The sequence below is a fragment of the Cyclopterus lumpus genome, chromosome 25 (genome assembly GCF_009769545.1).
Source record: "Cyclopterus lumpus isolate fCycLum1 chromosome 25, fCycLum1.pri, whole genome shotgun sequence".
NCBI lineage: Eukaryota > Metazoa > Chordata > Actinopteri > Perciformes > Cyclopteridae > Cyclopterus > Cyclopterus lumpus.
The window spans coordinates 7,943,828-7,970,372 of NC_046990.1; the positions used below are offsets into that span (position 1 = coordinate 7,943,828).

General features: G+C 42.2%; 1 protein-coding gene across 3 annotated transcripts; it reads right to left on the minus strand.

The window, feature by feature from the left end:
- Positions 1–629: 629 nt before the first annotated feature.
- Positions 630–25,311, minus strand: LOC117728220 (IgGFc-binding protein-like). 3 transcript variants are annotated; one of them, XM_034529017.1, is made up of 36 exons: positions 25,236–25,311; positions 23,826–23,882; positions 23,609–23,736; positions 22,838–23,496; positions 21,767–22,203; positions 21,340–21,503; positions 20,594–20,770; positions 19,811–20,039; positions 18,908–19,153; positions 18,656–18,757; positions 17,960–18,101; positions 17,391–17,511; positions 16,903–17,235; positions 16,213–16,384; positions 16,012–16,109; positions 15,452–15,582; positions 15,011–15,180; positions 13,982–14,196; positions 13,677–13,871; positions 12,432–12,617; positions 11,593–12,014; positions 10,479–10,597; positions 10,117–10,313; positions 9,838–9,976; positions 9,040–9,222; positions 8,648–8,793; positions 7,759–8,105; positions 6,436–6,659; positions 5,866–6,007; positions 5,462–5,798; positions 5,111–5,227; positions 4,611–4,706; positions 3,827–4,022; positions 2,767–3,030; positions 2,502–2,644; positions 630–1,207 (listed from the first exon to the last, which is right to left on the minus strand). In XM_034529017.1, the coding sequence occupies exons 1-36, from the start codon at positions 25,282–25,284 to the stop codon at positions 1,004–1,006; spliced, it is 7,287 nt and encodes a 2,428-aa protein (XP_034384908.1). In that variant the 5' UTR covers positions 25,285–25,311; the 3' UTR covers positions 630–1,003. The 3 variants fall into 3 exon arrangements, with proteins under 3 accessions (XP_034384908.1, XP_034384910.1, XP_034384909.1); XM_034529018.1 differs by lacking the exons at positions 630–1,207; positions 2,502–2,644; positions 2,767–3,030; ... (1 more) ...; positions 4,611–4,706; positions 5,111–5,227 and having other exon boundaries at positions 5,668–5,798; positions 5,931–6,007; XM_034529019.1 differs by lacking the exons at positions 630–1,207; positions 2,502–2,644; positions 2,767–3,030; ... (2 more) ...; positions 5,111–5,227; positions 5,866–6,007 and having other exon boundaries at positions 5,625–5,798.
- Positions 25,312–26,545: the final 1,234 nt, after the last annotated feature.

Below are 26,545 nucleotides of genomic sequence, written 5' to 3' on the forward strand. Positions count from 1 at the left end.
ACTACTTGTACTAATAAAGACAGTTATCATCAGTCATAGTGGAGATGTTATTGTAGTCCATCTCCTGAATCTCATAACTACCTGGCGAAAGTAACTCCTCATGAATTCTCCTTCCCATCTTTCCTTGACCCCGTGACATTGACTCTGACTTTAATCGTATCCATAACAACAAAGTTCCATCCATCCATTTTCAATACCGCTTATCCTCATTAGGGTCGCGGGGGCGCTGGAGCCTATCCCAGCTGACATAGGGCGAAGGCAGGGGACACCCTGGACAGGCCGCCAGTCCATCGAGGGCACATGTAGGGACATACAACCATTCACTCTCACATTCACACCTATGGGACATTTAGAAAACAACAAAGTTATTGAGGAAAATAACAGATCAAGAAAAAAGACAAATCTTAAAGTTGTTTGTGGTCCTTTTGTCGTTCAGACCTCCAATAAAAATACATACTGTAATCATCCACAGATACAACAATCACTGTTGCAAACACAATTATCCTCCATGAAGGTTCAGTTTTTGTCAAAACTGTTTTAGGAACAACAATTTAAAAAATACTCTTAACAGTTTGAAGCAAAAACTGAGTATTGGAAGATTCATGAAGGCAGAATTTATAAACAAGTAGTTTTAGTTGTAACAGTAACAGACAGCAAGCAGTCAGAGTACATTATGACCTGGAATAAATTGTAAGCAGGGAGACTAAAAAGCAACAGAAAATAGTGAAATTATTTTATTGTTGGATTATTATATATAGAATTACCAGCAAACATACTATTAATGTTAGCGAGATATTGAATACATAGAACATTTTGACCATATCACCCTGCATTAGTTTCAATAGGAAGAGACCTTTAATATCAGATTTTTGATAGTTGAATTATATCTTTAATTGTAAAAACAACAACATTTTCAGTATTTTTTGTACCTGAATGAGCCGTTAGAATTATAAGAAAAAGCTTCTAGTATAAACACAGTGAATATATGAAGTGTGTTGCTGCTTTAATCTGCTTTGTAGCAACCCCTCACTCCCTTTCGCACTCCACAGCTTTCCTTTCCTTTGCAGGGTTTGTCCTTACAGGCCACCATCCCACCGCGACACACACAGAAGCGCTGGCAGGCGTTGTCGGCGTAGAACATCTGACCCGACACAACGTACCGGCCGTTGAAGTTGCAGCCGCATTCAGCCAGTGGCACGCAGCGATCCTGGAAGGTCAAAGTTCAGTCACTGTTTGCGTTGCCCATTTGAATGCAACTGCTGGGCAGCCAATATTGCCAGGTTTAGGTATTGGCAAATATGACGTTAAAGTCCATTCTCCCCATTTCTCTTGTCCCCCAAAAGACTTATACATACTCAGTTCTCGATGTTAACCCTTATTGTAAGGGTGCAATATCCAAAACGCATAACAGGATCTGGTATACGTGGGATAAAACTAAAGCTGTCTAGGGAATGGATATTAGGAGAAAACTTAAAATACAACATTGCTTATACTCACCTCTTTTTTTCTGTATTGGACACAGTTCAAAATAGGACATTCCTTACATTACTCCAATGATAAATTAAACAATAAAAAAACATCGCCACATATTCTCATGACTGTTGACAGATGCACTAGGGGATAAACAACACATGTAGTTGTGATAGTGTCTATGAGAGCTATACTTTTTAGTTTTTGTTCATTTTTGTTGTTTTCATCCAAGTTTATTAATATTTAGTTAATTTCACATTTGCTTGGTATATACATGTGTGTATACATATATACTGTAGACATTACTTTTATTTTCGTACCGTAGATAATTTGCACACTGTATGATAATGATATTGGAATGATATCATATCGTATCATATATCATAAAAACAAGGGTTAAGTTAAGTTTTTAAAAAAGGAACAAGTCCAAGGCACTCTTTTGGCTCTTCTGCACTTTTATAAAGTGCTTAATAACAATTATGTTTGAAGGCCTAGAATCCATTGAACAGAAAATTCAGCGTGGTGATCGAAATTATTATAGCAGAGGACAATATAAGGAAAATCATTTTAGTCCTCTTTGAAGGCGTGCTGCTCCTTGTTGCTCTGATGCATGTGGTCTGCTGGAAATGGTTTTATATATATATATATATATATATATATATATATATATATATATATATATATAAAACAATTCCAGCAGACCACATGCATCAGAGCATATATATATATATATATATATATATATATATATATAAGAAATGTTACTTTTCTTCTTGTTGCCTGTACATTCATGTTTTCTTAATCCTGTAAAGCCATCTGGTGGTTATTCTTTGCACTAGGCTCTTGAAGAAAGCTGCTCGTGGCGCCACGAGTGGGTTTGTTACCGAGCTCTCATCTGAACGTTGTCTGTGTGTAGCATTTCATAAATGAAACAGACATCTGATTCAAGGCTTTTCAACTTGTGTGTAACAGAAGAGAACCTTGGCCCTTCCTTCTTTGATGAAGAAGGTCGGGCCCGTGTGTAGGATTACCTCACTCAGAAGGTAACCGGGGTTACACACGCAGCCCTCGCTTGGCGGCCTCTCACACTTGGCGGGTGGAGATGGAGAGGTGCAGCTGATCGGACAGCCAGGAGCCGTGACACTGTACACACTGTTGGCAGCACAATGCATCCCTGAGACACACACACACACACACACACACACACACACACACACACACACACAGAATAGCACTCAGTTCACGCACGCACAAATACAAGAACAACTGTGCACGGCCACGTCTCAGAGTGCTTACAGCAGAGGCTCCTCGTCCGCCATGACTTCACGCAGCCTCCGTTCCTCTGACACTCCTCCACGTAGCCACTGATGATGTCGCAGGCTGCTCGCTGCTCGCCTTCGCTGAGCACCATGTCGTAGATGCAGTCATCGCGATACTGCTTGGCATCTACTCGATGTAAGCAGTCCGACATGGGTCCGTCCTTTGCTGTTATGACATCGCAGACTGACGCGTAGGCGGGTGGTTTAAAGTTGGGGGGGAGCGGCTGAGCGCAGTCTTTACCTGGCGACACAAATCACACCACATGTCACTCAAACTGCTGGTATCATCTGCCATTGATGAAGTCAAAGGGATGGTGAGCACCTGAGTGATAACTAATAATAACAATGCTTAAATAAATGCTTTTTAAACCGTATAACTGAATCCATTCATTGTGTAAATGGAAGTGCAGATTATAGTGCCCTTTGTTTGTAAAGCATCTCCAATTTAGAGATTGACATCGTGACTTATTTAGATATGAGACTGACGTGTAAAATGCGCATGTATTTTTTTATAGAAAGGTGCATGTCTGAAAGTATGACGTTGTTTTAGGGCCATTAGAGTTTGTTTGTTTTTTAATTGTCGGGGAAGGGGGTTAATATTCGGTGAAAAAAGAACACAAATTACAAGACTAAAGTCAGAAAATTAACGAGAAAGATAACGTGCGCATTCTCTGACTGCAAAGTGGCAAAACTATAAATTTATGAGAAAAAAACTTCAGCTTCAGTCTGAATTACATGCCTCTGAGCGAGGCGGACCTGAAAGACACATATACTTGTTTCCTTCATTAACATAAATGAATACTAACTCTCTACAACTTCCATCTTTGACTCCACAAAGGGTTTTTCTTTTCTTTTTCTCATAGATCTATGACTTTGTAATCTGCCACTTGAATCCCAGAGAATATCCCATTTATTTTCTGGTACATCTACACCTTTAATATCGGAAATTGTGAAATTTTCCTCAGATTATTACCACCTCTCCCCGGCTCCATAATAATATTTTGGTGTCAATAAATAACACTGCATCAGCTGCTTACAGTCATGGGAGCAGCCGTCCACGTCCGCCACCCACTGGCTCACTCCAAAGTCATTGGCGCTAGAGGCCGACTTCCCATTGGGCAACGCCAGGTCATCAGCGGGGTCGCCATTGAACTTCCCACAGAGACCGCAGGTTGCGTTGTGATAACTAGTCGCCAGCTCCACCCGCACGGAACTCGCAAAGTCAAAGGAGACCTTTAACAATGTGAATAATAGAGTAAAGTTATATCAAAGATTAGCATCACTGGAACCAACACTGGACCAACAGCAGAGAACTGGAGATGCTGTTAAGGAGTTAAACACGGTTCATTTGTGTGTATTATACATTCTTAATGATACAATGCTGGTCAAAAAAACGAAAAACCTTCCCTTTAAGCACATAAATTAGCAATTTGAAAATATTTTAGAACTTAGATATTTGACACCATGTAAACACATTAATTGATAAGTCCTCATCATCTATACATTTGAAAATAATCACCTTATTAGCTTTGCTTTTTCACCTTCCTATTATTAAAACGCCTCCTAACGGGATTAGTTGAAATAAAAAAATGTCCTTTTTAACCGATTAAGCCCGCATCCCGTAGTGAATGCAAAAAACATTGCAACTAAATAACTAAATTGCTCTTTTGTTGACCTCCTGTTTTTACGCAGGCAGCCGAGGTACTCGCTGTACTTGTAACATGCTTTGATGGCCCTAATCGCATTAAAGTTAAGACAAAGGTTAACTAAAATGTTTGATAGATACTTTATCAATGATGATGGATGCTTTGGTGTTTATACCTTCAGAAAGTCGGTCTCAAGGACAGCCAGTCTGTTTCTCCCCTGTACCTGGACCGATGAATTGGAGAAGGGTAGGGAGTTTTCAACCCCGTTAACCTGCATCAAATACACACACACACACACACACACACACACACACACACACGGCTGATCAGACTTGAGACTTCAGGTCATTCATGTGCTGCATGCTAATTTATGTGGGCACACAGACACACAGTTAACACCAATCGCAAGAGTAACGGCGTGTGAGCAAAGCAATTCACATTCTTCACTCATTTAAACACCGTATACTTCTTATAATATCATCGTGCTCAGCTTATTCTGCTGTCTTTTAATATCGTAAACAAAATAATTGTAGAAGCTACAAGCCTTCACAATAAAAGTCTCCATAAGAAAATCTGATCTCGACTGAGCTGTCCGCATTTGATTTCCACAGCACCCCTCAGAGTGAGTGAGTGTGTGAGTGAGTGTGTGTGTGTGTGTGTGTGTTTGTTCCTCACCAGTACACGGCCTGGGAAGTCCACTGACAGTGTGTACGTGTTGTCATATACATTAACAGTCACCACTTTAGCATAAGACACTCTCTTGTTGCCGCGGTTGTTATTCTCCAGGTTGACCTGCACCAGAAGAGGAGTGAAGAGGACATGTCGTAGGCAGGAGGGGGAATGGTAAAGGAATAGATGATTTAGTTAGGATATATGACACAAATCTTTCTTCTTTTGACATAGATGTACAGGTACAAGACAGAAATATCACCTGAAACATACAAGGGAAAGGCCTGTATTTAAATGAAGAAGTCTCCTCGTAAAGACAGCTTCACGGTGCCCTGTCTCGTTTGGTGCTCAGCTCACCTCAAAGTGCGTGAGGCCCGTGGCGTCTCCACACACACCGGCCAGCCTGTAGACGCAGTTGCCCTGGAAGTCGAACCTGCGTCCATCGAAGGTCTTGAAGTGCGGATCTCCGTGTGCGATGCACGTCTCAAAGCTGACTGGGTAGCAGTCCTGGACCCCGTTCACGACGCCACACCTCTCTCCATTTCGACAGCCGGCCCGCTCGCATTTCACCTTTTGGGTCGCTGCGTCACACACACACTTCTCCTCACACAGCGAGTTGGTCCAGAAGGTCACACCCGGCAGGTAGTAACGGTCGTCGTGATTACAGCCGCAGCCCGTCTCCCTGATGACACACCTGACAAAAAAAAAAGGACGTCAGTCTGAGTTAATTGTCGAAGACATTAGTCACAACTTGTACTCACTCCTTTCCACTGAGCACATATCCCGGGTCACAGAAACAGCCTTCCACACAGAGCGTAATGCAAACCTCCGGCTGAGGACCACAGGTGGCGGGACACGCTGTGCCGCACATATTGTATTGGCTGTGGGCTGGACACGTGAGAGCTGAAAGCACAACAACAACAACAACAACAACGTTTAGGAGACGGGCGGACTGGGAGAGACAAGGGGTGGTGCCCACACGGTGACCTCTCGAGCCCGAAGCACATTTCAAACAACCATTTGAAAATTATTCTATCCCAGTTTTCACCTTTTTTTTAAATTTACGATTTTTTTGCAGATTTATTTATGCCACGCATTAATCCAGAATTATATGAATTTCTAAATAACTCAGCACCACTTAAACCAATGGAAAACTTGGTAGGATTGCTCATGAAATAATACAAAATGAATAAAAGAAATCCACATTTTGGATCCACAGACCAGAGCAGCTATACAGTTAGACTAATATATTTATGTATTTTTTGCATTGAGTGCCTTTACATCTGTCTGTAGTATTTCAGTCTACATAAATGCACTTTTATAGAACTCACAGCAGTTGCCCAGGTGTCTCCATGGCAACACAGATGCTCCAGCCTCCTGGCACTCTGCCAGGTAGCTGCTCAGGGCCTCGCACAGTACTTCCTGCCGTCCTTCATTGATGCAGACGTCATACAAACAGTCCGACAGAACCTCTGCTAAGGGCACGCTACCATGGCAACCAGAGAAAGGCCCCTTCTTGTCACTCAGGATCCCGCAGTACTCTGGACCAGTGTACCTGAGGAGGAGGGGTTTATAGTCAGCTCACTCATATGAAAGTACATGATAATTAGTACATTTACGCAAGTTCTGTACTTACGTACACTTTTAAGGTACATGTACATGAGAAGTTCCATTTGAAAGCTAAACTTCCACTTCACTACATCCATTATCCGTTTCATGGACCACTGTCAGGATATAGTGACATTTCTTTACAAACTTTTTTTTAGAAAGTTACAAACCAGCTTCAATGTATCACTTATTATAATACAAGAATATCATATAAATATATAATTCTGAAAAGGATCATTCTGTATAATGACTTACTTGTGTTACTCAAAGTATATTTTAATGCTAATACTTATGTAATCTTACTGAAGTAATATTTGGAATGCAGGAACTTGACTTGTATCAGAGTATTTCTAGTGACTTTCCCGTTAGCCTCAGCAAATCATCAACAAGTGAAAGTAGCAGATCATCTTTTGTCATCAACTCAAACTTCAAAAGTCCACACTCTTCATCATGTAATCCCCTCAACTATTGTGATGTGATCAGTTGAACAGAACAGTGACATCTATAAGGAAGAAGTACTAGTTAGACACATCAAGCTTATTTTCCAGTTACTTGAATGTTGGGTTTCTACTGGTTCTCAACCTTTTTCCAGTGATGTACCCCCTGTGAAATATTTGGGTTGGGGGGGGGGGGGGGTAAAACGGAGAGTTTCAGACAGAGGGTATATCGGTATATTCAGTCAGAGAGAATGAGAAAAAAAAGGTCTTTCTTGAACATTAAAGCGTGTAAACATGCTCTACTACGGTGGTTTTCAGGGGATACGTGAGATGAAAAAAAATGTAAATCCTTGAAAAATTGTTATTTAAGAAATATTCAATAAGATATAAGTGTAAGTTCATGAACTGAATTGGATATATTCTATATTAAATCAGACACTGACGGTTAGTGGTTAGTGGGTTTCTCTGTGGATTGAGTTGTTTTCATACTTTCACACTATATAGCAACTAGACCTTCTTTACAATAAAAAAAAAAAAAACTGGAGATCTCGCTTTTGACCAAATTACACCTATTAAGTCACAATAAAACTTAATGTTGCGTAACATTACTTGATGCGGTCCTCCGCCGAGCACTGAGGACACGTGTCCTCACAGTAGTGGTAACAGAATGGGTCGTTGTCTTCGATGCTCCATGTGCCGGCCCACTGCGTCACATTAACAGCTGGGCGGCCGCTGGCTGTTGTCAGATCGTCCTCCTTGTCGCCGTTGTAGTTTCCACAGAGCCCGGCGACGTTACCATAGTAACTGCTGCTGATGGATACCATGAGAAGGGTGGACCAATCAAAAGTAACCTTGATGCCGATATCACTCTGGAGTATGCCTCTGATTCCAGATTCTGTTATGGAGATGCTGCCTTCATCAAGAATGACAGGAAGCTCCGTCTTTATACCATCCACCTAGAGAGAGAGAGAGAGAGAGGGGGGGGGGGGTTAATGAGATCAAATGTTTATTGTTTGATGATGATTTACCTGCTAAAAGACTTTGGGTATGTTTGAAATATTCTGCCATCTCTGGGCCTTTAATAATATATGTCAAAAAAACTAAAGTATTTCATTAATAGAAATATCATCAACAGCACATTTTTGAATTGGTTGTGAAAGAACTAAAAGAAAAGGCAAAAGGGCACATTTTACACCTCAAAAAGCGGGCTTAAAATAAATTCAAGGCATGTTATTAAACCAATCGCACTGTAGTGAAATATGGTATCCCATCAGACAACGCACATTTTTTTAATTAGGAAAAATATCCAGTGGAAACTTTACATGTGGATGTATGTAAAATGATTTATCCGTGCACGGCCACAGCAAGATAAAGCATGCCTTGGGATGCATTCATTACCTGTCTGTCTGTCTGCCTGCCTGTCTGTCATCTAACCAGCGTGACTAAGACTTGTGCATGAAAGGTTGTCGGTGTTCCCGTGTATTGAAGTCAGACCCACCAATATGACGCCTCTGTCTTTGTTTGGGAGGGTGATAAGGTGGCCCAGCATCTCCACTGTGGCTGAACGCACAAAGGAGCCTTCAGAGTTCCCACGGAGCTCATTCTTGGTGATCACAGTTACCTCTGGCAGGGTGGGGTCAAGACCTTAGGAAGACCGAATAATTAACGTTAGCAAGACAGAGTGTCCACTTTATAACAACTGGTTTATGTGACACGTGGTCTTTTTAGTTTGGAATTGTCACATAGCACTACTTTAGAAAACCTCTCATTTCTCGGTGGATCCAAGAGGGGACGTCAATGTAAAAAGAATGTATGTGATTTGTAGCAAAACAAATGGACATAGAGTTGAATTTTATTGTTTCATATCTCCATGTTGAGGTAATAGCGAACCTGTGGTGTTGACGAGGACGTAGCTGCAGGTTCCCTGAAACGAGTAGCTCAAGTGGTCGAACGTGTTGTAGTGCGGGTCGCCGATGGTCCAGCATAAGGCCTTGGAGTCAGGAACACACACTCCATGGCCTTCTGACACCTCACAGTGCTCCTTCACCCTGCACGTGACCTCAGCACACGGGTCTGGAACAAACACAGTATCAGCATTGGTACATTATTATTTAGAGTTTATTTAGAAAATGTATAATTCAAGTTGAGAGAAATATAGTTATAGTGACGTCACAGGGCACTGAGCACCCTAGGGGGCCTTTTATAGGCTGACATTATTAGTCTGGTGATTTCAGTATTATTAATAATTCCCCAAACCAATGTAAGAGCGCGTGAACCTTTACCTCCTTTGTTTCGTGTTTAAATCGGACATATTTGCCGTAACCGTTACATTAAACCTTTTTAACTCCACGAGCGGCCTTCAAAATAAAAGCATCTTCTCTCAAAACAGGAAACGAGAGACAGCTTGCTCAAGGCTGTCAAAAACATGCAACAAAAAAAAAAAAACAGAATTGATTTACAAACAGTTTCCAAATCCAAAACACAAAATAACACAAAATACAAAAATACACACATTTGACAAGCCATATAACATTAAAGCTAAGGTTGATAATCTTGAGAAACCAGCGAGAGGATGCCAGATTATTTTAATCTTCCAAACCAAAAATCCCATCTCAGTGTTGCCAACTCTAACGAAAGTAGCAGCAGCACTCGATCCAAAAGGTTACAGTCACTCGGCAAGTATTTGACCTGTGGGGTAGCAGCCAACGGTTCCATCCCTGTTGCGACACTCCTCATCCGTCTTGCAGCTTGTGGAGCTGCAGCTGAAGTGTCCAGACTCGCAGACACAGCGCTCCGAACAGTCGCCCAGTAATATAGATTTCCCCGTCTGAAAGAAGTCACTTACGCATTAGATAGAATGAATGGCGACTAGTATGCTTGACATAGAAGGTCTTGTCAAGATAAACCTTCATATCCATTATGTGTCATATTGACAATGAAGAAGCTGACGTTGACGATAGTGATTACCCCGTAATATTGTCCATGCACCACGCAGCCACATTTCTCTATGGGAACACAGCGGACTCCATCAGACAGGAGGCCGTCGTCACACTGGCAGCCCTCCTGACACACGGGGCAGGGCTCCGACTCCTGCAGAGAGGAGCAGGTGGAGCAGGCGGAGGAGGAGCACAGCTCATAGTGACTTCCTGCTGGACATCTCACAGCTGCAAGACAAAAAGAGCAACATGTTGTGCATATTAGATTAACAAAAGATGAACAAAAGATCTCCTGTCCATCATACTATACAACATGGGAGAATAAACACATCCAAACACTACGATAAACCACATTTAGCAACAGCGAGCATCAGCCAATCGGATGAGACTTACGACAGAAGCTGTCGCTCCTCCATTTGCTTATCTTGGTGCCAGCAAGTTGACAGGCGGTGACATAATTCTGGATGTGACGACACAGGATGTCCGCGCCCATTTTGCCTGTGGACATCTCCCTGTAAATCAAACCTTCATCTAATTACAGGAAACACCAGAAACGGTCGTATTACAGAGACTCCTGGTTGGTATAGGATCATTCTGGTTCTGGATCTTATTTTTGCAGTTTTGTCTCCCATTTCTATTATAATAATAACCCTAACCGCAACAGTTCTCGCAGGGGTTAAGAAACAAACGCCGTCATAGGATCAGATAGCAAATAGCTTATCCAGATTAACTAAACCACTGATTACAGGTAAAACATGTAAATCAGTGCACCTGAAATGTTGTTAAAAATCCCACATCCTATAGGAAAACAGTGTGGTACATTAGGTTAAGTTTGTAGCTGGAAGCTATGAAATTCAGTATTCAATAATTCTCGGTGGCCTGGCCAGCTGATTGGCCCAGAGTGTCCGGCCGGTGTTAAGACTGCAATATGAAATATGCAAATATAAGCAAAAACAATACATGGATGCTACAGTCGGATTACTGTTGCTGCAGTGAAAAAGGGCTTACAGACCGGGACTATAAGACATCATACTTCACCGTCAAGCTGGAAAAACAGTTGAGGCTTTCACACATAAGGGGCGTGGCAAATACACGAAAATGCTAAATACAAATGCAAATACTTTGCATTAAAACTATTCAAACCAGCAATGATTTTCATTTTCATTTCCAATAGATTCTCGCAGGTCAAAGGTCAAAGGATGGGTTGTATATGTCTAGGGTTTTAATTGTGAAAGGTGAGAACAGAAGGAGTGGATCTGGTCTGCACGGAGCCTCTGTGTTGTTGTACACTATTGTGTATGTTTTGAATATGTCTACACAGCCTAAATTGGTTGATGCCTTTATTTGTGGTGGGAAAGCTCTCGAAAATCCCCCTCGCCTGGGAAAAAAAGGTCAGCTTTTTTTTTTTTACACCTAATATTCATGGTCTGTCGGAATATATTTAAGAAAAAAATAATAATAATATGTTGTGTAATGCAACACTTCGACATTAAAGATAATTCCTTGCCTGACACAAGCGTCGTAGTCGGCAGTTGGGGACACTGTTGAGTGGCAACCTGCGAATGGGCCCCCCTGGGCTCTGATGATGTCACAGGCCATTTTAGCCTTATGGCCCATCTGTTCATCCGGCACGGGGCAGGCGCCGGCGCCGGCGCCGCAGCTCGTGTCACACACAGTGTCGTCCTCCGTCACGACCCAAGCTGCCGCTGCGGATGCCTGGTCGTCAGATGGCTCTCCGGTGTAGTTGCCGCAGAGACCGCGTGGCGCGCCGCGATAGGTGGAAGGGATTTGTAGGAACACTCCCGCAACACTGTCGTAGGTCAGCTTCAGATCAAAGTCGGTTTCTATGATGATGTGGAGGCCATTTTGATGTGCTCGCACTTGTCCGTCAGCCAGTGACACAGGAAGGGAGACTCTGACGTCATCGACCTGAGCCATAGAGGGGTACAACGTATTTCATCACATGAGCTCTGTCTCACCTGAGAAGACGCTGCACATTATGAAGGTGTGAAGTCTGTTGTTCAACAGAATCACTGCCTGGAGCCTCACAGAAATCAAACGTAACCCACTGAGATGTTCAGCGAGTCATTTTAATATAAATATTTGACAATGCCAGCAGAGAAGTGTGACACAGTTCACCCATTAAGAGTTCAAAGGGCTGGTGATTTGAAATCCTATAGAAAAGATCTACATTTAAACCAAATGGACAATAATATCAAGACATAGCTGTTTTTCCACGAGGCCAGAAAATGATGTTCACAAAGTTACCACATGTGTTTGACTGTTATTAGACAATTATTGTGGGAACACGCCATCCACCTGGCCAACACAACATGTCAGTCGTACCTTGATTTCCCAAACAACCCCGGTCTCCATGGTGATTTCCACATCGTAAACCTTGAGCTCCACACTGCGAGAGACTGCGCCACCCTTACTGGTTTGCTGCTGCACGTGCACAGAGAAGTCTTCCCTCCCTCCTTCCTCCTCCACTTCTGCCAACAGGAACAAACAGTTCCCCCACAGAGGAAATGCCTAGAGGATGAAACGGAAGATGTTCAATGTTATGTGAGACCTTGCACAGTAATTGTTGAAGCTATACCGGAGTGGTAAGAGTGAATCACATTCAGTGGATCTGTAGGCTCGTCATCGCGACAAGCGACACCTGTGTAGCGTTGTTGCTGGTAGCAGATTTAATAAATGCTAATTAATTAATATCAAGATATGTAACGATCGTTATTAGTTCATCCGTCCATCCATTTCCATCCCATCCAGTCGGGTCGCGGTGGCAGCAGAGACCCAGCAGGCTGACCCAGGCTTCTCTAACCAGCATCATTTCCCAGCTCATTCTGGGGGATCCCGAGGCGTTCCCAGGCCAGCTGGGAGATGTAATACCTCCAACGTGCCTCCTGCCTGTTGCTCTCTTGAAGGTTTCTTCCCTTTTTTTCTATTTTTTGGGAGTTTTTCCTGATCCGATGTGAGGTCAAAGCCCTCTGAGGGGAGTTTGTAATTAGTGATATTGGGCTATACAAAATAAACTGAATTGAATTGAATTAAACGTGTTCTGGGTCTTCCCCCTAACCCTAACCCTTCTCAGCTCCCTCTTCACCAAGACGGTCTGGTGCAGCGCCTGTTTTACTGCTGCAGGTCGATCTCCCGCTCCATCTTGCCCTCACTCGTGAACAAGACAGCGAGATACTTGCATACGTGCATTACTTTTTGTAAGTATATGTACAAACAGGGAATGTGAGCACCCTAAATACTGATATATAGCTGCAATAAGCTTATATGAGCTGATATATTCAGATTTGTTATTAATAACATTTTCTATATGTGTTTTTAAAAGTGTCAAAGTGTCAAAGACAAAACCATGACTCATTACTGTTAGATTTGGACATATATTTAAACATGACTGACCAACTGTGAGAATGGAGGACCGACATTAAACGCGTACTTACGTTGTTTGTCATTAAATAGATAGTAATGATAAAAGCATCACATGTTTTATCTATAAAATCATCTATTTCATCAATAACATATTTTTTTAGAGATTAAATAAATTAGACACATCGTGTAAGTGTAAATGTCCCTCACCTGTCCGTCAAAAGACCTGACGATCCTGACCCCGCTCACGGAGCAGGAACCAACGCCGCTGGGAGAACAGGAGGCCACGCCCCCTTTCACAACACACATCTCATTGGTCGAACAGCGGAATTTGCCATCACACTGTATGTGTCCACCTTCTGAACACACACAACGGGTGTCACATGACCCTTCTGGGTAGAACACCTGAGAATAGAGGAGACATATCATCAGCAATAGTAGTAGCGGTGGCACAAGAAGTAACGACGTCAGTAACAGAAGCCGTCAAGGCGGCACGTGACACCTGCAGGTCGTACCTGTCCGGTTTGATAATACTGTCCTTCCTCCTGACACCCACACTGTGCTAGAGGTACACACTTGTCGTTACTCAGCAGGAAGCCGTCGTCGCACACGCAGCCTTCTGTGCAGTGCGCGTTCTCGTCACAGCCTGCTGGGGGTGTCGGGCCGCTGCAGGTCAGCGGGCAGGGGGGCCCACACAGCTCGTAGTGACTGTTGGCGCCGCACAATGGAGCTGGCAGAGAGATGCTCAGTCAGGATGACAGTGATGTGATCATCATGCACCTCACAGACATTACCGACACGCTTGGGACCATTGGGGACGTCTGGGGTCACCACTCACTCAACCAACAACATGTCAGGGACATTTCGGGAAGTGTGCTTGTTTGATAACGCAGAATCTGTTGAGAAGATCAATATCTAATTTATCTCTATAGGGCCTTCATCCAGTCCAGACTGGAAGCACGAGAGCAGGTGATATTTAGAGAGAGCCAGATTAACGTTGTAAATTTACGAGAAAAAAAAATAAAAATCTTAAAGATTAAAGTGGCAAATTTGCGTGAAAAGAAACGTGAATATCTTCTGAGATGAGAGTGGAAAAACCTTAGTGCCTAAATAAGGGTTATTATGGTTAAGATGGACTAGTGGATGGATGCCAAGGTCCCGTAAGATACGTCGATATGAATTGTACTTGATCCTCATGTTCAACCTGTTTTATTAAAAAAAATGGATAATCACATAAAAAAAAGATCAAATAAAGATTTCCGTCCTCTCTGACTGATGTCCTGTACATTGTCTTTTTGGATTTTCTTGGAAATGTATTACTTTATAATCTCAGAGATTTATATTTATATTTATATAAATATATATATTTATAGTTATATATATGGCACTTAAATCTCAGAGAATATCCACATTTGTTAGTAGGCCCTCATTGTAAGGTTGCCCGGTTAGCGGATAGTCTGAATTCCGATAAAGTTTCTCTTGGGTGGATGGCTGGGTGGATGGGCAGTGTAATTCTCAAGTGTGTGTGTGTGTGTGTGTCTTACGACAAAATTCTTTGGTTCTCCAAATCCCCACTTTCGCTCCCGCCTCTTGACAAGAGGTGCTGAAAGCTGATAGGCTGTTGCATAGGGCGGAGGCGTGGCCTCGATACACGCACAAATCGAAGACACAGTCTGTGAGGAAGGAGGTGTGGTCCAGTATGCTGTGACACTGTCTGTACGGGCAGAGATGGAGAAGGCCACAGTCTGTATAGACACCATTTAATAAACAACCCTGGGTTTGTCTACTACTGGACATGGATCACATCTGACCTCACTAGTTTGTCCTTAAAGCCCAACCCAACAGCATGCGGTACCAACCCAACAGCATGCGGTACCTACCCAACAGCATGCGGTACCAACCCAACAGCATGCGGTACCTACCCAACAGCATGCGGTACCAACCCAACAGCATGCGGTACCAACCCAACAGCATGCGGTACCTACCCGAACGGGCCCAGCTTGTCAGCGATGAGGCCACAGTAGCGCTGCTGTTGGTAACGTGTTATCAGCGCAGGCTCACACTCCGGACATTTACCACCAGGACAGTCACTAGTGCAGCCAGTGTCTCCTCCTGCCTGCATGGGTTCAAAGACATGCACACGTGTTATTAAACTTTAAAAAATGAATAAACTAATAAGAACTAAAGATACTGTTTGATATTTAAAGGATAGGCTCCCATTTTCCAAGTCTGTCTTGAAACAATGCCTATACAGGCCGGATGTGTTTTTAGGATAAATATTTTGAGATGTCTTTCTTCTTTAATTAATTGTTATAGGCTATTAGTAAGAGGCGGTTAGATTAATTCGGATTGACTTTGTTGTCCTTCCCAGCTGTCCACCAGATGTACAGACACTATTGGATCTGCTGTATTGAGCTGGAGGAGGAGCCACACACCTGAAATGTGGCACCAACTGTGCCTGCTTTCGGCTTCTAACTGAATTTCATTTGTGTTTTTTTTTTTTTCTATTATTTTTTTGTTATACCACAAACATCCCAAATCTCACCTTCCAGCTGTCTCCAAAGGCATTCACGTGTTTCGCCTGGGTGCCATCAGGTTTCACTAAGTCATCGCCAGGGTTTCCATTGTAATTTCCACACAAGCCTGATAAAGAGAAACGAGCCACAACCAGAGCAGTCACAGTTACAGCACTGAGAATAGTTAAGAGTATAGCTTATAGGTATATTTTAATTATATTTCAACTTACCGCCTGTAGCAGAAGAGTATGAACTGGGCAAAGTCAAGGTGACGTAGCTGTCCCAGTTGAACCTGAGCGTCAAACCAAAATCTGTCTTAACGTAGCCAGAGTAGCCACGCCGGAACAAGGAGAGCTTGCCGTCTTTTGTGGAGTAAGGCAGGTTCACTGGCTGACTGTTCACCTGAGGGCGGAGCATGGACACATTTACAAAACCATGTATCATGTATGTATAATTATATGTATAAAAGATATAAGCTTGTGTTTGTGCTGTGTGCATAGGTGAATAAGAGCATTTTGTTGTTTTTAAACTTACTTCACTTAAGCAAATTTTTACAGCCCGAAAATTCAGAGTTATTGATTGAGAACATGAAAAATGACATGTCTGAAATTACACACAAACGAGCTGTTTCTTACGCTAAAACAGTACGTGAGATATTTTTAGTTTGTCCAAAGTTTTAGCATAGAAATGGTGTGGGGATACTACATCCATTAAAATATTACAGAACGCCAACACTGGAAACTACACATATCCCAAAATGCAATGCGATAATGAAGAAAACGTTTGCAACAGGCAATGACGGTTGAGTCTAAGCATACGATTTCCCTTTGCTATTTTAAATGAGTTCAGACCTCACAAATCATGGTTTGGTTACATGAGGTTGCCACGGGTTACCATGGTCACAGACAGACCAATCTTACCAGCATTCTCCCCACACTGACGCGACTCATGCTGACCGTGATGTTACCAAATACAGTAAGAGAGACAGATTTGGTGTAGGCAACAGCCTTGTTGCGGCCTCTGTTCTCATTTTGGACCAGCACTTGGAATGGCTCCAGGTCCTGGGATTTGACCGTGGTGAGTTTAGAAAGCGTGTAGGTGCAAGTGCCCTGGAAATCAAACCGCTGTCCGTCAAAGCCTTGGTAGTGGGGGTCTCCAGAGCCCCGGCATGTCGCGTAGGATATTGGGTAGCAGCCTCTGACCCCACCCTTCAAGGCACACACCTCAGTCTTCCTACAGGTGACTGGATTGCACTTTAGCAGAATGAGATCAGAACAGAATATCAGATCACAGAGAAAAAAGACATAAACAAGAACAGCACACAGTAACTGTGATGGCACAGAGGTCTTAAGTAACGGACACACACACACACACACATACAAACACACACACACACACACACACCAACCTTGGCTTTCCTTTCAATGCATTTACACTTGGTGGTGCAGGTGTTATCGCCCCAGAACGTGGTGTCTGATGGGTAATATCTGCCCTGATACTGACATCCACAGCTACGCAGAGGAACACATCTGAAAGACACACACACGCACAAACCATTTTTTAAATGACCATTACATGAAACCTTGCCTGTGTTCTTGCCTTTTATGGTTTAGTGTTGCTAATTAGCACACTAATTAGTGTAGCATCACAACTACTTGGTTCGGTAACTTCACGGTTTGACGTAAAAATAAATAAATACGTACATTACATTATTTAGATTCAGTCCTGTGTCGTAAGATATTAATTTGTGATGTGTATAAAACAAACATAATCGGCTATTGACAAAGAAATCAATTGACAAAGAAATGTAGATGTATGTGAGCGTAATTTTTCGGGATATAACAAACTCCTAATGAAGCCTCAGAATCACGATCTTAGAACATCACGTTGGTGGTTATGAGCGGTAACCTGCTGCTGGATGGTTTGTTTGTTTGTGCATGACGTTAGTCGTAGTAGCATCAAAGCTACGTATGTTACCTGTCTCCACTTAGCACCAGTCCTTTATCACACTGGCACCCCTCCACACAGAGAGCTTTACACACCAAGTCTGGGAACAAGCAGGAGGCAGGGCAGGCGGAACCACACGCCTCATAATGGCTCCCTTTGGGACAAGAAAGGACTGGGGGGGGGTAGAGATCTTTGTTCTTATCTGTGATAACCATACAGTGTGCAAACCAATAAGACAACAACTGACAATCATTAAAGAATGTCAATATTTTCATATTAGTTTAGCAGATTTACTAATTTACAGAATACTTTAATTATTCAACAGATTAACCGTTCTTTTTAATCCGTGTGCCATATTAACATTTAGGTTGACAATTGACGTTTATTTATGGCACCACATCAAAATGTTTCATTCATATAGGCAACATTTTTTTAAAAATCGTTTGCGGTAATTTACATGCAGATGAGGGGGCACTTGAACATTTCCAAAAAATGTAACCGCTCTCACTTATTGCTATAGTGTGCTATTGCTATCCTAGGTTTGCCTAGGTGTCTGGTCAAGGGACAACAAACACAGCTTGTATTAAATCAGCACCACCTTTGCAGTCACCCACTGTTTTTTGCTGTAGCTTTCTACTGCCACACTCCACCAGAACGTCGCTGCATGGTTCATGATGCAGCGAAGTCATAGCACCTCAAAGGAATAATATTTTCTTGCCGGCTTACAGCATTTGGTAACCATTCTCCACTGGGGGTTGATTTTCACATCCTCGGACATGCAGGCATCAGCGTAACTCTTCAGGTTTTCACAGAGAATCTGTTTAGCACCTGGACGAACACACAGTCACATTATTATCACGTGAACTCTTGAACAACATAGAACGGCATTGGCTTCAATCAAATTGCATTTTCACAATTTTAAACGTCATATTTTTGTGTGCAATTCTGCCTTGAAAACATCTTCAAATATTTGCTCACCTTTATTGACACAGACATCGTAGACACAGTTCTCCAGGTACGAAGAGGGGTCGACCTTTTTGTGGCAGGCTGAAAATGGCCCATCTGACTTTGTCAGAATGCCACATAGGTTGGGACGGCTGAAGTGGGCCTGCTGCTCCTTCGAACAATGGGCACAGTGACCAGCACAGTTATCGTGACAGAACAGATCGGACGTATTGGTCTTCCACTTCTGGATCATGTTCAGCACAGCAGAGATACTGGAGCCTGCAAGACAACAGAAAGCAACATGCTGAAAAGCTGAGTGAGCAATCACCTTAAACACAAACCTATTTTTTAGGCCTCCGCTCGAGAATTGCATACCTATACTAAAAAGGGTAATATCTCTGGGCTATTTTAATAAATACAGGGAACACTTGTGGGATTTCTCCAGATGTGTAGATATCAGCATATACATGTTACTGGTCAAGAGTAAATGAAGATGGTACACAGCAAAAAAAAAGAAGCACTTTGAAGATGATTATCTCTTTGGAATGATGCAGCTGCAGGTTGCATCATTCTCTTCATCATATCTCTTGCATATTATAGCACAATATGTGCAGCCTCTCTGCAAAGTTTGACTTTGATAAAAGTGAAGCAGAAGAAATTAGAGAGGTTTCAGTTCAGGCGTTTTGGAAATATGTGTGCCATTTTAATGCCATTTTTTGTATGTACCAGACTATATATTTCACTTGTATATCCCTAATGGTGTTCAATACATCCAAATACAGTAGTAAACATACAAGATGCCCATCCAAAATAATGTTCTGGGCCCCTTTTTATCTACAGTCCATCCTGACAGCCAGAGTCTCTTGATGCAGTTCCCTCCATCACTACCTCCATGCTACCTGCTCACCAATTCAACACAAATTTGTTTCACTCAACCTTTTGGTTCAGGCAGGTCATCGCTCCTGTCTCCGTTGTAGTTTCCACAGAGGCCTCCGAGGTGTTGATAGTAGGAAGATGGTACTACAATGTACAGCCTCATGTTCCAGTCATACTTCACATTCAGGCCAAAGTCAGTGGTGAGTACAGCGTAGATTCCACTCTGCGTTACAGAGACCTTGCCCCCCAACAAACTGACAGGCAAGTACTGAAGTTCACCTCCATTCACCTAAAGGTCAGAACAATGATTCAAACAAACAAACCATGTTGAAAAGAGTAAATGAGGCAGACATAGCTCGGGCTGATATCTTCAAAACTAGGATACTCCCATTAAAACTGTCGAGATTGTTAAATAGCATTACAAGTAAGAAGAACAATGTGTATTTTTCAGCGGTGAACTGTCTCTTTAAATGTGAAACAATTAAAACATTGTGTAGCAAGTGAAATAGACACTAGTCCTGAAGGGGGCTGGACTTTTAAAATTGCAATTAGAAATAATTATTCAAACAAAAGCATTGTGTTTTAATTCATCTTTTAAATTTCTCGAGCCAGATGTACACGAGAGAGCTGATGGAAGTATTTTGCTGGACACACATTCAATAATCTGATTGAGCAAACCTCTTACTAACATACTTACACCTTACATGTGAAAAATCTGACTAATATGGTAGTTTTTGTATGAATATGTAGTTCAGTCTGTTACTCTCATGAAGTTGCCTTAATATTTAAACATTGACTATTACATTCACTGCTTGTTACAGTAGATGACAGCAGATCCGTTACCTGTACTTGTCCTCTTTGACTGCCGATGATAATTGTTTGATCGTGAACACTGACAGTTACGGTCCTCACGTATGAAACGCGAGTGTTACCGCGGTGGTTGTTCGTGGTCGTCACGGTGAAAGGCGGAAGGTCAGGCGCCGTCTTTGTAACTGTTGTCATAATGTAAGTGCAGGTTCCCTGAAAGAAAAGATAAATGTGCTTGCCCAACTGAATCAAAGGTCAAATTATGAACATTTTCGGCACCTCGTTTCACAAAGACACCGGGACATTTTTTTATTCTCCTACTTTTGTAAAGACGACTTGAAAAGCAAAATTTAAAGATTCTTTGAATGTCACACAGTTTGATGTACAATGTAAGTTTTGAGGCATGTCAGATCAAGCAATGGATTGCTATACCATGACATTAAAGTCTGATTCTGGAATTGTGCCAATGCAATGCTAATCCATTCAGATGCTCCAGAAATTCTTAACAAATGCCGTGTGATGAAATGCCGGCTCCTCGTTAGGCTCCACAGTTGCCTCGGCGTGTGTGATGTGCTTTTCTACACTGTGAAATGGAGAGTAGGGTTGAAGCAATTTAACTCATTTAGCGCTTAGCTTGTTAGCTAGCTTGCTAATTCCTCCATGCTTTTGTGGTCTGTGTCTAGTGCGTCCCTGTCGGCCTCAACAGAATGTAACAGGTAAGAATAGAGATGTACTCAATAGTGAATAGTTGGTGATGATTGGTCAAGCTGTCCTAAGCCTACCTGGAAGTTAAAGCGTCGGCCATCAAATGTCATATAGTGGGGGTCACCGACTGCATGGCAGGTTGCCGTAGAAACGTGGACGCATTCTCCCTTAACACAAAGTTCCTTTACACGACATTTCACCAGTTCACAGGAATCCGTTGGTGGTTCGGTGGGGGGGGCGCCTACAGGAAATACAAACACCTCATATAGAAATACATGCAACACAAAGCCGATACGTGTTATTATCATTATTAAATGTATTAGTGTATCTTTTCACTTTCAGCCATAAATATACTGTACGGTAGATTAGTGCATCATGTTTAATTTGTAGTATTCTTTAAATTCAGAATTCTGACTTTATAAACTTAAATCAAATAGTTGTTTTTTTATGTGGCCCTAATCTTCTATTTTATGTGCGTGTGTGTCTGTAAAGGAATCTGTGTACCTTCAGAACAAACTCCAGCAATGCCATATGCATGGCGATGTTTCCCACCGTAAGCGTAGACTGCCATACGGGCGTCCCCTTCCACGGTCACATGATTCTGCTTTTTCCCCACTACTATATTGGACCACACCCACTGCTTATTTGACAGGAGGGTGTTCCACTTAGGTGAGAGGCAGTGTCCCTTAGTCACACACACCTTCACACTGCCAGCCCCCTCCGTTTCTGACAGAATAGCAATAGTGTTGACAAGTCCACCCACTGTCTCCACCGCCCAATCGGTGGCAAGCTTGGAGGTAGGGGTCATCGTTATTAGAAAAGGGTCATGAGGGTTGTTGTTGCTGAGAAGCAACACCATAATTTTCTTGTTGCTCTTGACAAGCAGTGGCTGTTTTGACATCATTTTAGTTAAGGTGACGTCCCCAGCTGTCTTCAGCCTCCTGTTGGTGAAGACATGCTTACTTAGTTAGAGAAGTGTAGTTCAATCCTGTTGGTCAAATATGCGATCACCAAACCACAGAACAGTTTAAGATGAAGTGATTAATTGAACCATCTTCATGACAACTGAGAGACTCCCTCCACCCATGAAAAGACAATAACAAGAAAAGATGCAGTCATTTTTTAAAGCCAACCAAACCCCCCACAAAAGGATTCTGACCACAAAGAAATTATTGAATGATAGCATGATACTCAGACCAAATAAACAAAACACAAGCTGAAAGTCACTATTTTGGAAACATCTTCTCCCAGATTACTTGTCTGCTTGACATATCACATATTTGTTTCCAATCATAGTCAACGGAAGTCTGCACTGGCAGGAGGTTGCCGTGGAAAAGATGGATCGGTCAACACAGGACTCGTGTGAAACCAAAAGTTAATGTTGACTTGTTTGAATTTACATCCATAATTTATTTTAAGCCAAATCATGATATTTTACTAAACCTACTCTAGAAGTTATGTTGCCGTAATTTTTTAGGAGACTGGACTGGATGGAAAAGTGGACAGAAAGACACACCATGATATCCTTTGCAGGAGCTTTAACAGTATATTGCAATAATACATATTCCACTCAACTGTTGACTTGACCGTAGGCCCCTGTGCAGTGTCACATGGGTGTTGTCTTCAACTGCTACAATTACTGCCCAGTTTGTGGCCCAACAGCTGCCGGTCCTGGGTACCATGTATTCTTGACCCAGCCTTGCCACAGTGGGGAGCTGTTCATACACGTGTTCACACCTACCACCCAGCGACAGACACTGATGGCCTGCCAAGACAGCTACGGGATGCTGAGACTGAATCCGTGTGCCTGTCAAAGTGTTTTTACTTCGTACAAGGTAGGATGCGTAGGGGGCCAGGATAATGGTCACCCCCTTCCCACGCGACCACCTCTCCCTGCCTCTTAGCACCACATTGGCATCAGGTATGATGGTGATCCGGTTCTGTTTATTGCCATTAACAATAGCAAATAGACTGTCCATGCCGGTCCTGCCTGCTGAGGGTGTGAACACAAAGTAGTCAGTGCCCAGCTCTTTGGTTGGGGAAACCACCGCGCCATCTCCCGTGGCGAAGCGACGGTTGAAGGAGACCACCGAGATGTCAGCACTTGATGAGATTCGGACCGCAGAGTTGGCAGTGACCCATGGCTTCTTCAGCTTGGATTCCCACGGCAGAGAAACCTGGAGGGTTTCACCTGCAGAGAGTTTCAGCTGCTTGTTGAATTTCACTGAAGACACCTGCAGATCAATTTGTCTGGAATGGTTAAACATTCATGAGCCACATTAAAAATGACTGGATCTTGTCTTTCTTTTGGACTGTTGTCCTTCCTTAAAATAACCTGATTCTAACCTGTATGTGAACATTGGCTTCAGAGCCCTGAGCAGTCAGGACCACATAGAGATTTCCGTTAGAACGACCCTGGTAGTTAGGAAGAAATGTCGTGATGAACTCCTTTCCTGTAGAACAACTATGACATACTGGAGAAGAGAAAAGAGATTTTGGATATGTAAAATAAAGCATGACTAAAGAGCGAGACTTAATATTGCTGGCCTCCCTATGGTAATACCTGTCGAGAGTGCAGCACAGACAGCCAAACACACCGTAAGAGGCTTTATTTCCATCGCTGAGAGAGAAAGAGAAACATACACAATGGTGAAAATTCATTTTAAACCAATATAGATAATATTACAGAATGATGACTCACGGTGCAGGAAAACAGAGGACACAAGAGACAAGGACTTCAAAATAAAACAGGAAACAAGACACAAAAACCCAGAACGTGACAAGACGAATCAAATTGAGGTTTGCATCTATTTTTCAACATGGTGCTCCTGTGTCAGGCTGTCAAAGCTACCATGGAGCCCACACTGTCACTAACTGCACTCCCTGAAGACATTTCATTTGGAGAGAGAAGCGGACAGGAGGGTCTACAATATGTATTTGAAAGATATATGCAGTGAAAACAGGTTAAACACATAAAGATAAAGTCTAAAAGTGAGCCACCACATCACCGAGCAATCGAGACTGAAGACAATGAAATTAAGGAACAACACTGTTCCTGTAAAACTGGGTAGGTCTGTATTTACTGTTACAATTATGAACAAGCAAAGGCAATATGTGTATGCATTCTGTATAACTTAAGTAGCTAGCGTATTATTGAAGTACTAACGCTAGTTAACGATGAAGGCTCGTTAGAACGAAGGGTCAATGAGAGGAATACTAAATTTACATTTTGACAAGACTGCACATTTGCATTATGTCAAATCAGAAAAGTAGCTCAAATATTAGCTAAAGTAGCATCAGTGCACCAATGGTTTACTGTCAATGCTTTACAGTAATAATTACAGTAATAATGTGAACAAAAACATGCACTAAGGTTACCTGATGGAGTCTAGTTTAAAGTGTCTATGAATTCAAATAAACATTACATTATATTAATGCCATGTATTGGTAAAGTAAGGCCCTGCAGTTAAAATGTGTCTTGAAGGAATGATTGAAAGTATTTTATCTTTAATACAACTGTAGCTCTCATTGGCTTACAGGCTATTGCAAATCAATACATGCCAGGTCCAGAATACTGCAAATAGATCCTGAAACATCGTCCAAAGAAAACAATTATAAAGAATGCTCACAGTCACATTTTCGGACACACGTATCTACTCCTAATTCTATTACTAACAACGCCTGCACTGTTTAGTCATAATAATGGAGAAATGAGCATAAAAAATAATGTTTATGCTTTTCGGACAAAAATAAAATTGTAAAAATATCTCTTTCTTTTTTTAAATAAATTCCATATAATGATGAACTACATTTCATCACTCACAATCACATTTCTGGGGACTATTTTATATACTATAACATTTACTTTTGTTAAAAATTCTCACTAAATGAGCCCAAATCCTATGTCATTCGTTAATCCCTGCTTAAAATATCCCAACCACCACTATTATCACCAGAGGCGTTCATACTGTACCTGCAGCAGACACTGTCCGTGTTCCCATGGAGGCAGGATGAAGGGACATTTATAGCAGTGGGAGAGTTGGTCGGAGACAATCAACGCACCTTGAAAATTAGTGCGTTTGTGTTTGTTGTTTGGGATGGTTACTGGAATCATTTCGAGCTTGGGAGTGGCCGTGATCGGTTTGATCGTGACATTAAACAGTAAAACACACCCCATGTCTTCATAATGCCACGTTGTCACGCCAGTCTCGCGGTCACATCGCTGTTCTACAAGATACACAGTTCTTGTTTTACAAGATACACATCAGTCATACAAAGACAACGTCGAGTTTGATGCATTCAATTTTTGTAAAGCTTATCTTAAAGACACAAAGGTTATACATGATATGGTAACAAGATGCAAAAATGTCCGTACTTGACCGCTAACACAGGAATTGACCTTTTTGTATTTCTTATGTCTGTTATTGCACGACTACGACCTCTCTGCCTTTGGACCAGGCCTTTATTCTGTTTAAGGGATTGTGTTGTCACATATTGTAATGTAGGTGAAATGACATCTATTCATCTGTCCATCCGGGGAGAGGGATCCTCCTCTGTTGCTCTCCTGAAGGTTTCTTCCCTTTTTTCGCTGTGAAAGGTTATTTTTGTGGAGTTTTTCCTGATCCGATGTGAGGTCCTGGGACGGGGATGTCGTATGTGTACAGATTGTAAAGCCCTCTGAGGCAAATTTATAATTTGTGATATTGGGCTATACAAAATAAACTGAATTGAAAAAAACTGAATTCAACAGAGATACAATATATCACATGAATTGACTCAAGTATTAGGAAGGATGATATCTTTTGTTTGTTGATCTTTTTGCTCGATATAATCCCCAAGCATGACATGAGTTGACTGCCTGTAAAAATAATAAGTACTAAAGGTGGACTTGGGTAAGCCCACAGCTTGTGTACACTAGCTAATCATTAGCTAATCCACTTGTTATGTTAAATGTATAATAGTAGTTTCAGTATTTTCCCTCATTAGGAAGGTGGCGTCACGGATCGAAGACCAGGGACCCAAGCACAATGGACAAAACAGAGTAAGCAAATAATAATCCTTTACTGGAGTAACGGCAGGAACAGAACAGACAGAAACAGGGACACAGACTATGGAACGCTGGAGAACTACAAGCAGTAGTGAGTGACTAACGAGGGAATGGGTTGCAGGTGAGATGGGCGTGAGAACCAGGTGAAGGGAATGAAGGATGATCAGGTGTGAATGACCGGATCTGAAATGACAAGAGAGTTAATAGACAAACAGATATAATGAAAACAACTATTA

Coding starts and splice junctions, on each gene's coding strand:
- LOC117728220 (XM_034529017.1), bottom strand. CDS start 25,284: ATGTCCCTTCATCCTGCCTCCATGGGAACACGGACAGTGTCTGCTGCA. Junction 20,040..20,593: donor GTCAAAGAGGACAAGTACAG/GTAACGGATCTG, acceptor TCTGACCTTTAG/GTGAATGGAGGTGAACTTCA. Junction 6,660..7,758: donor TCGGCGGAGGACCGCATCAA/GTAATGTTACGC, acceptor CCTCCTCCTCAG/GTACACTGGTCCAGAGTACT.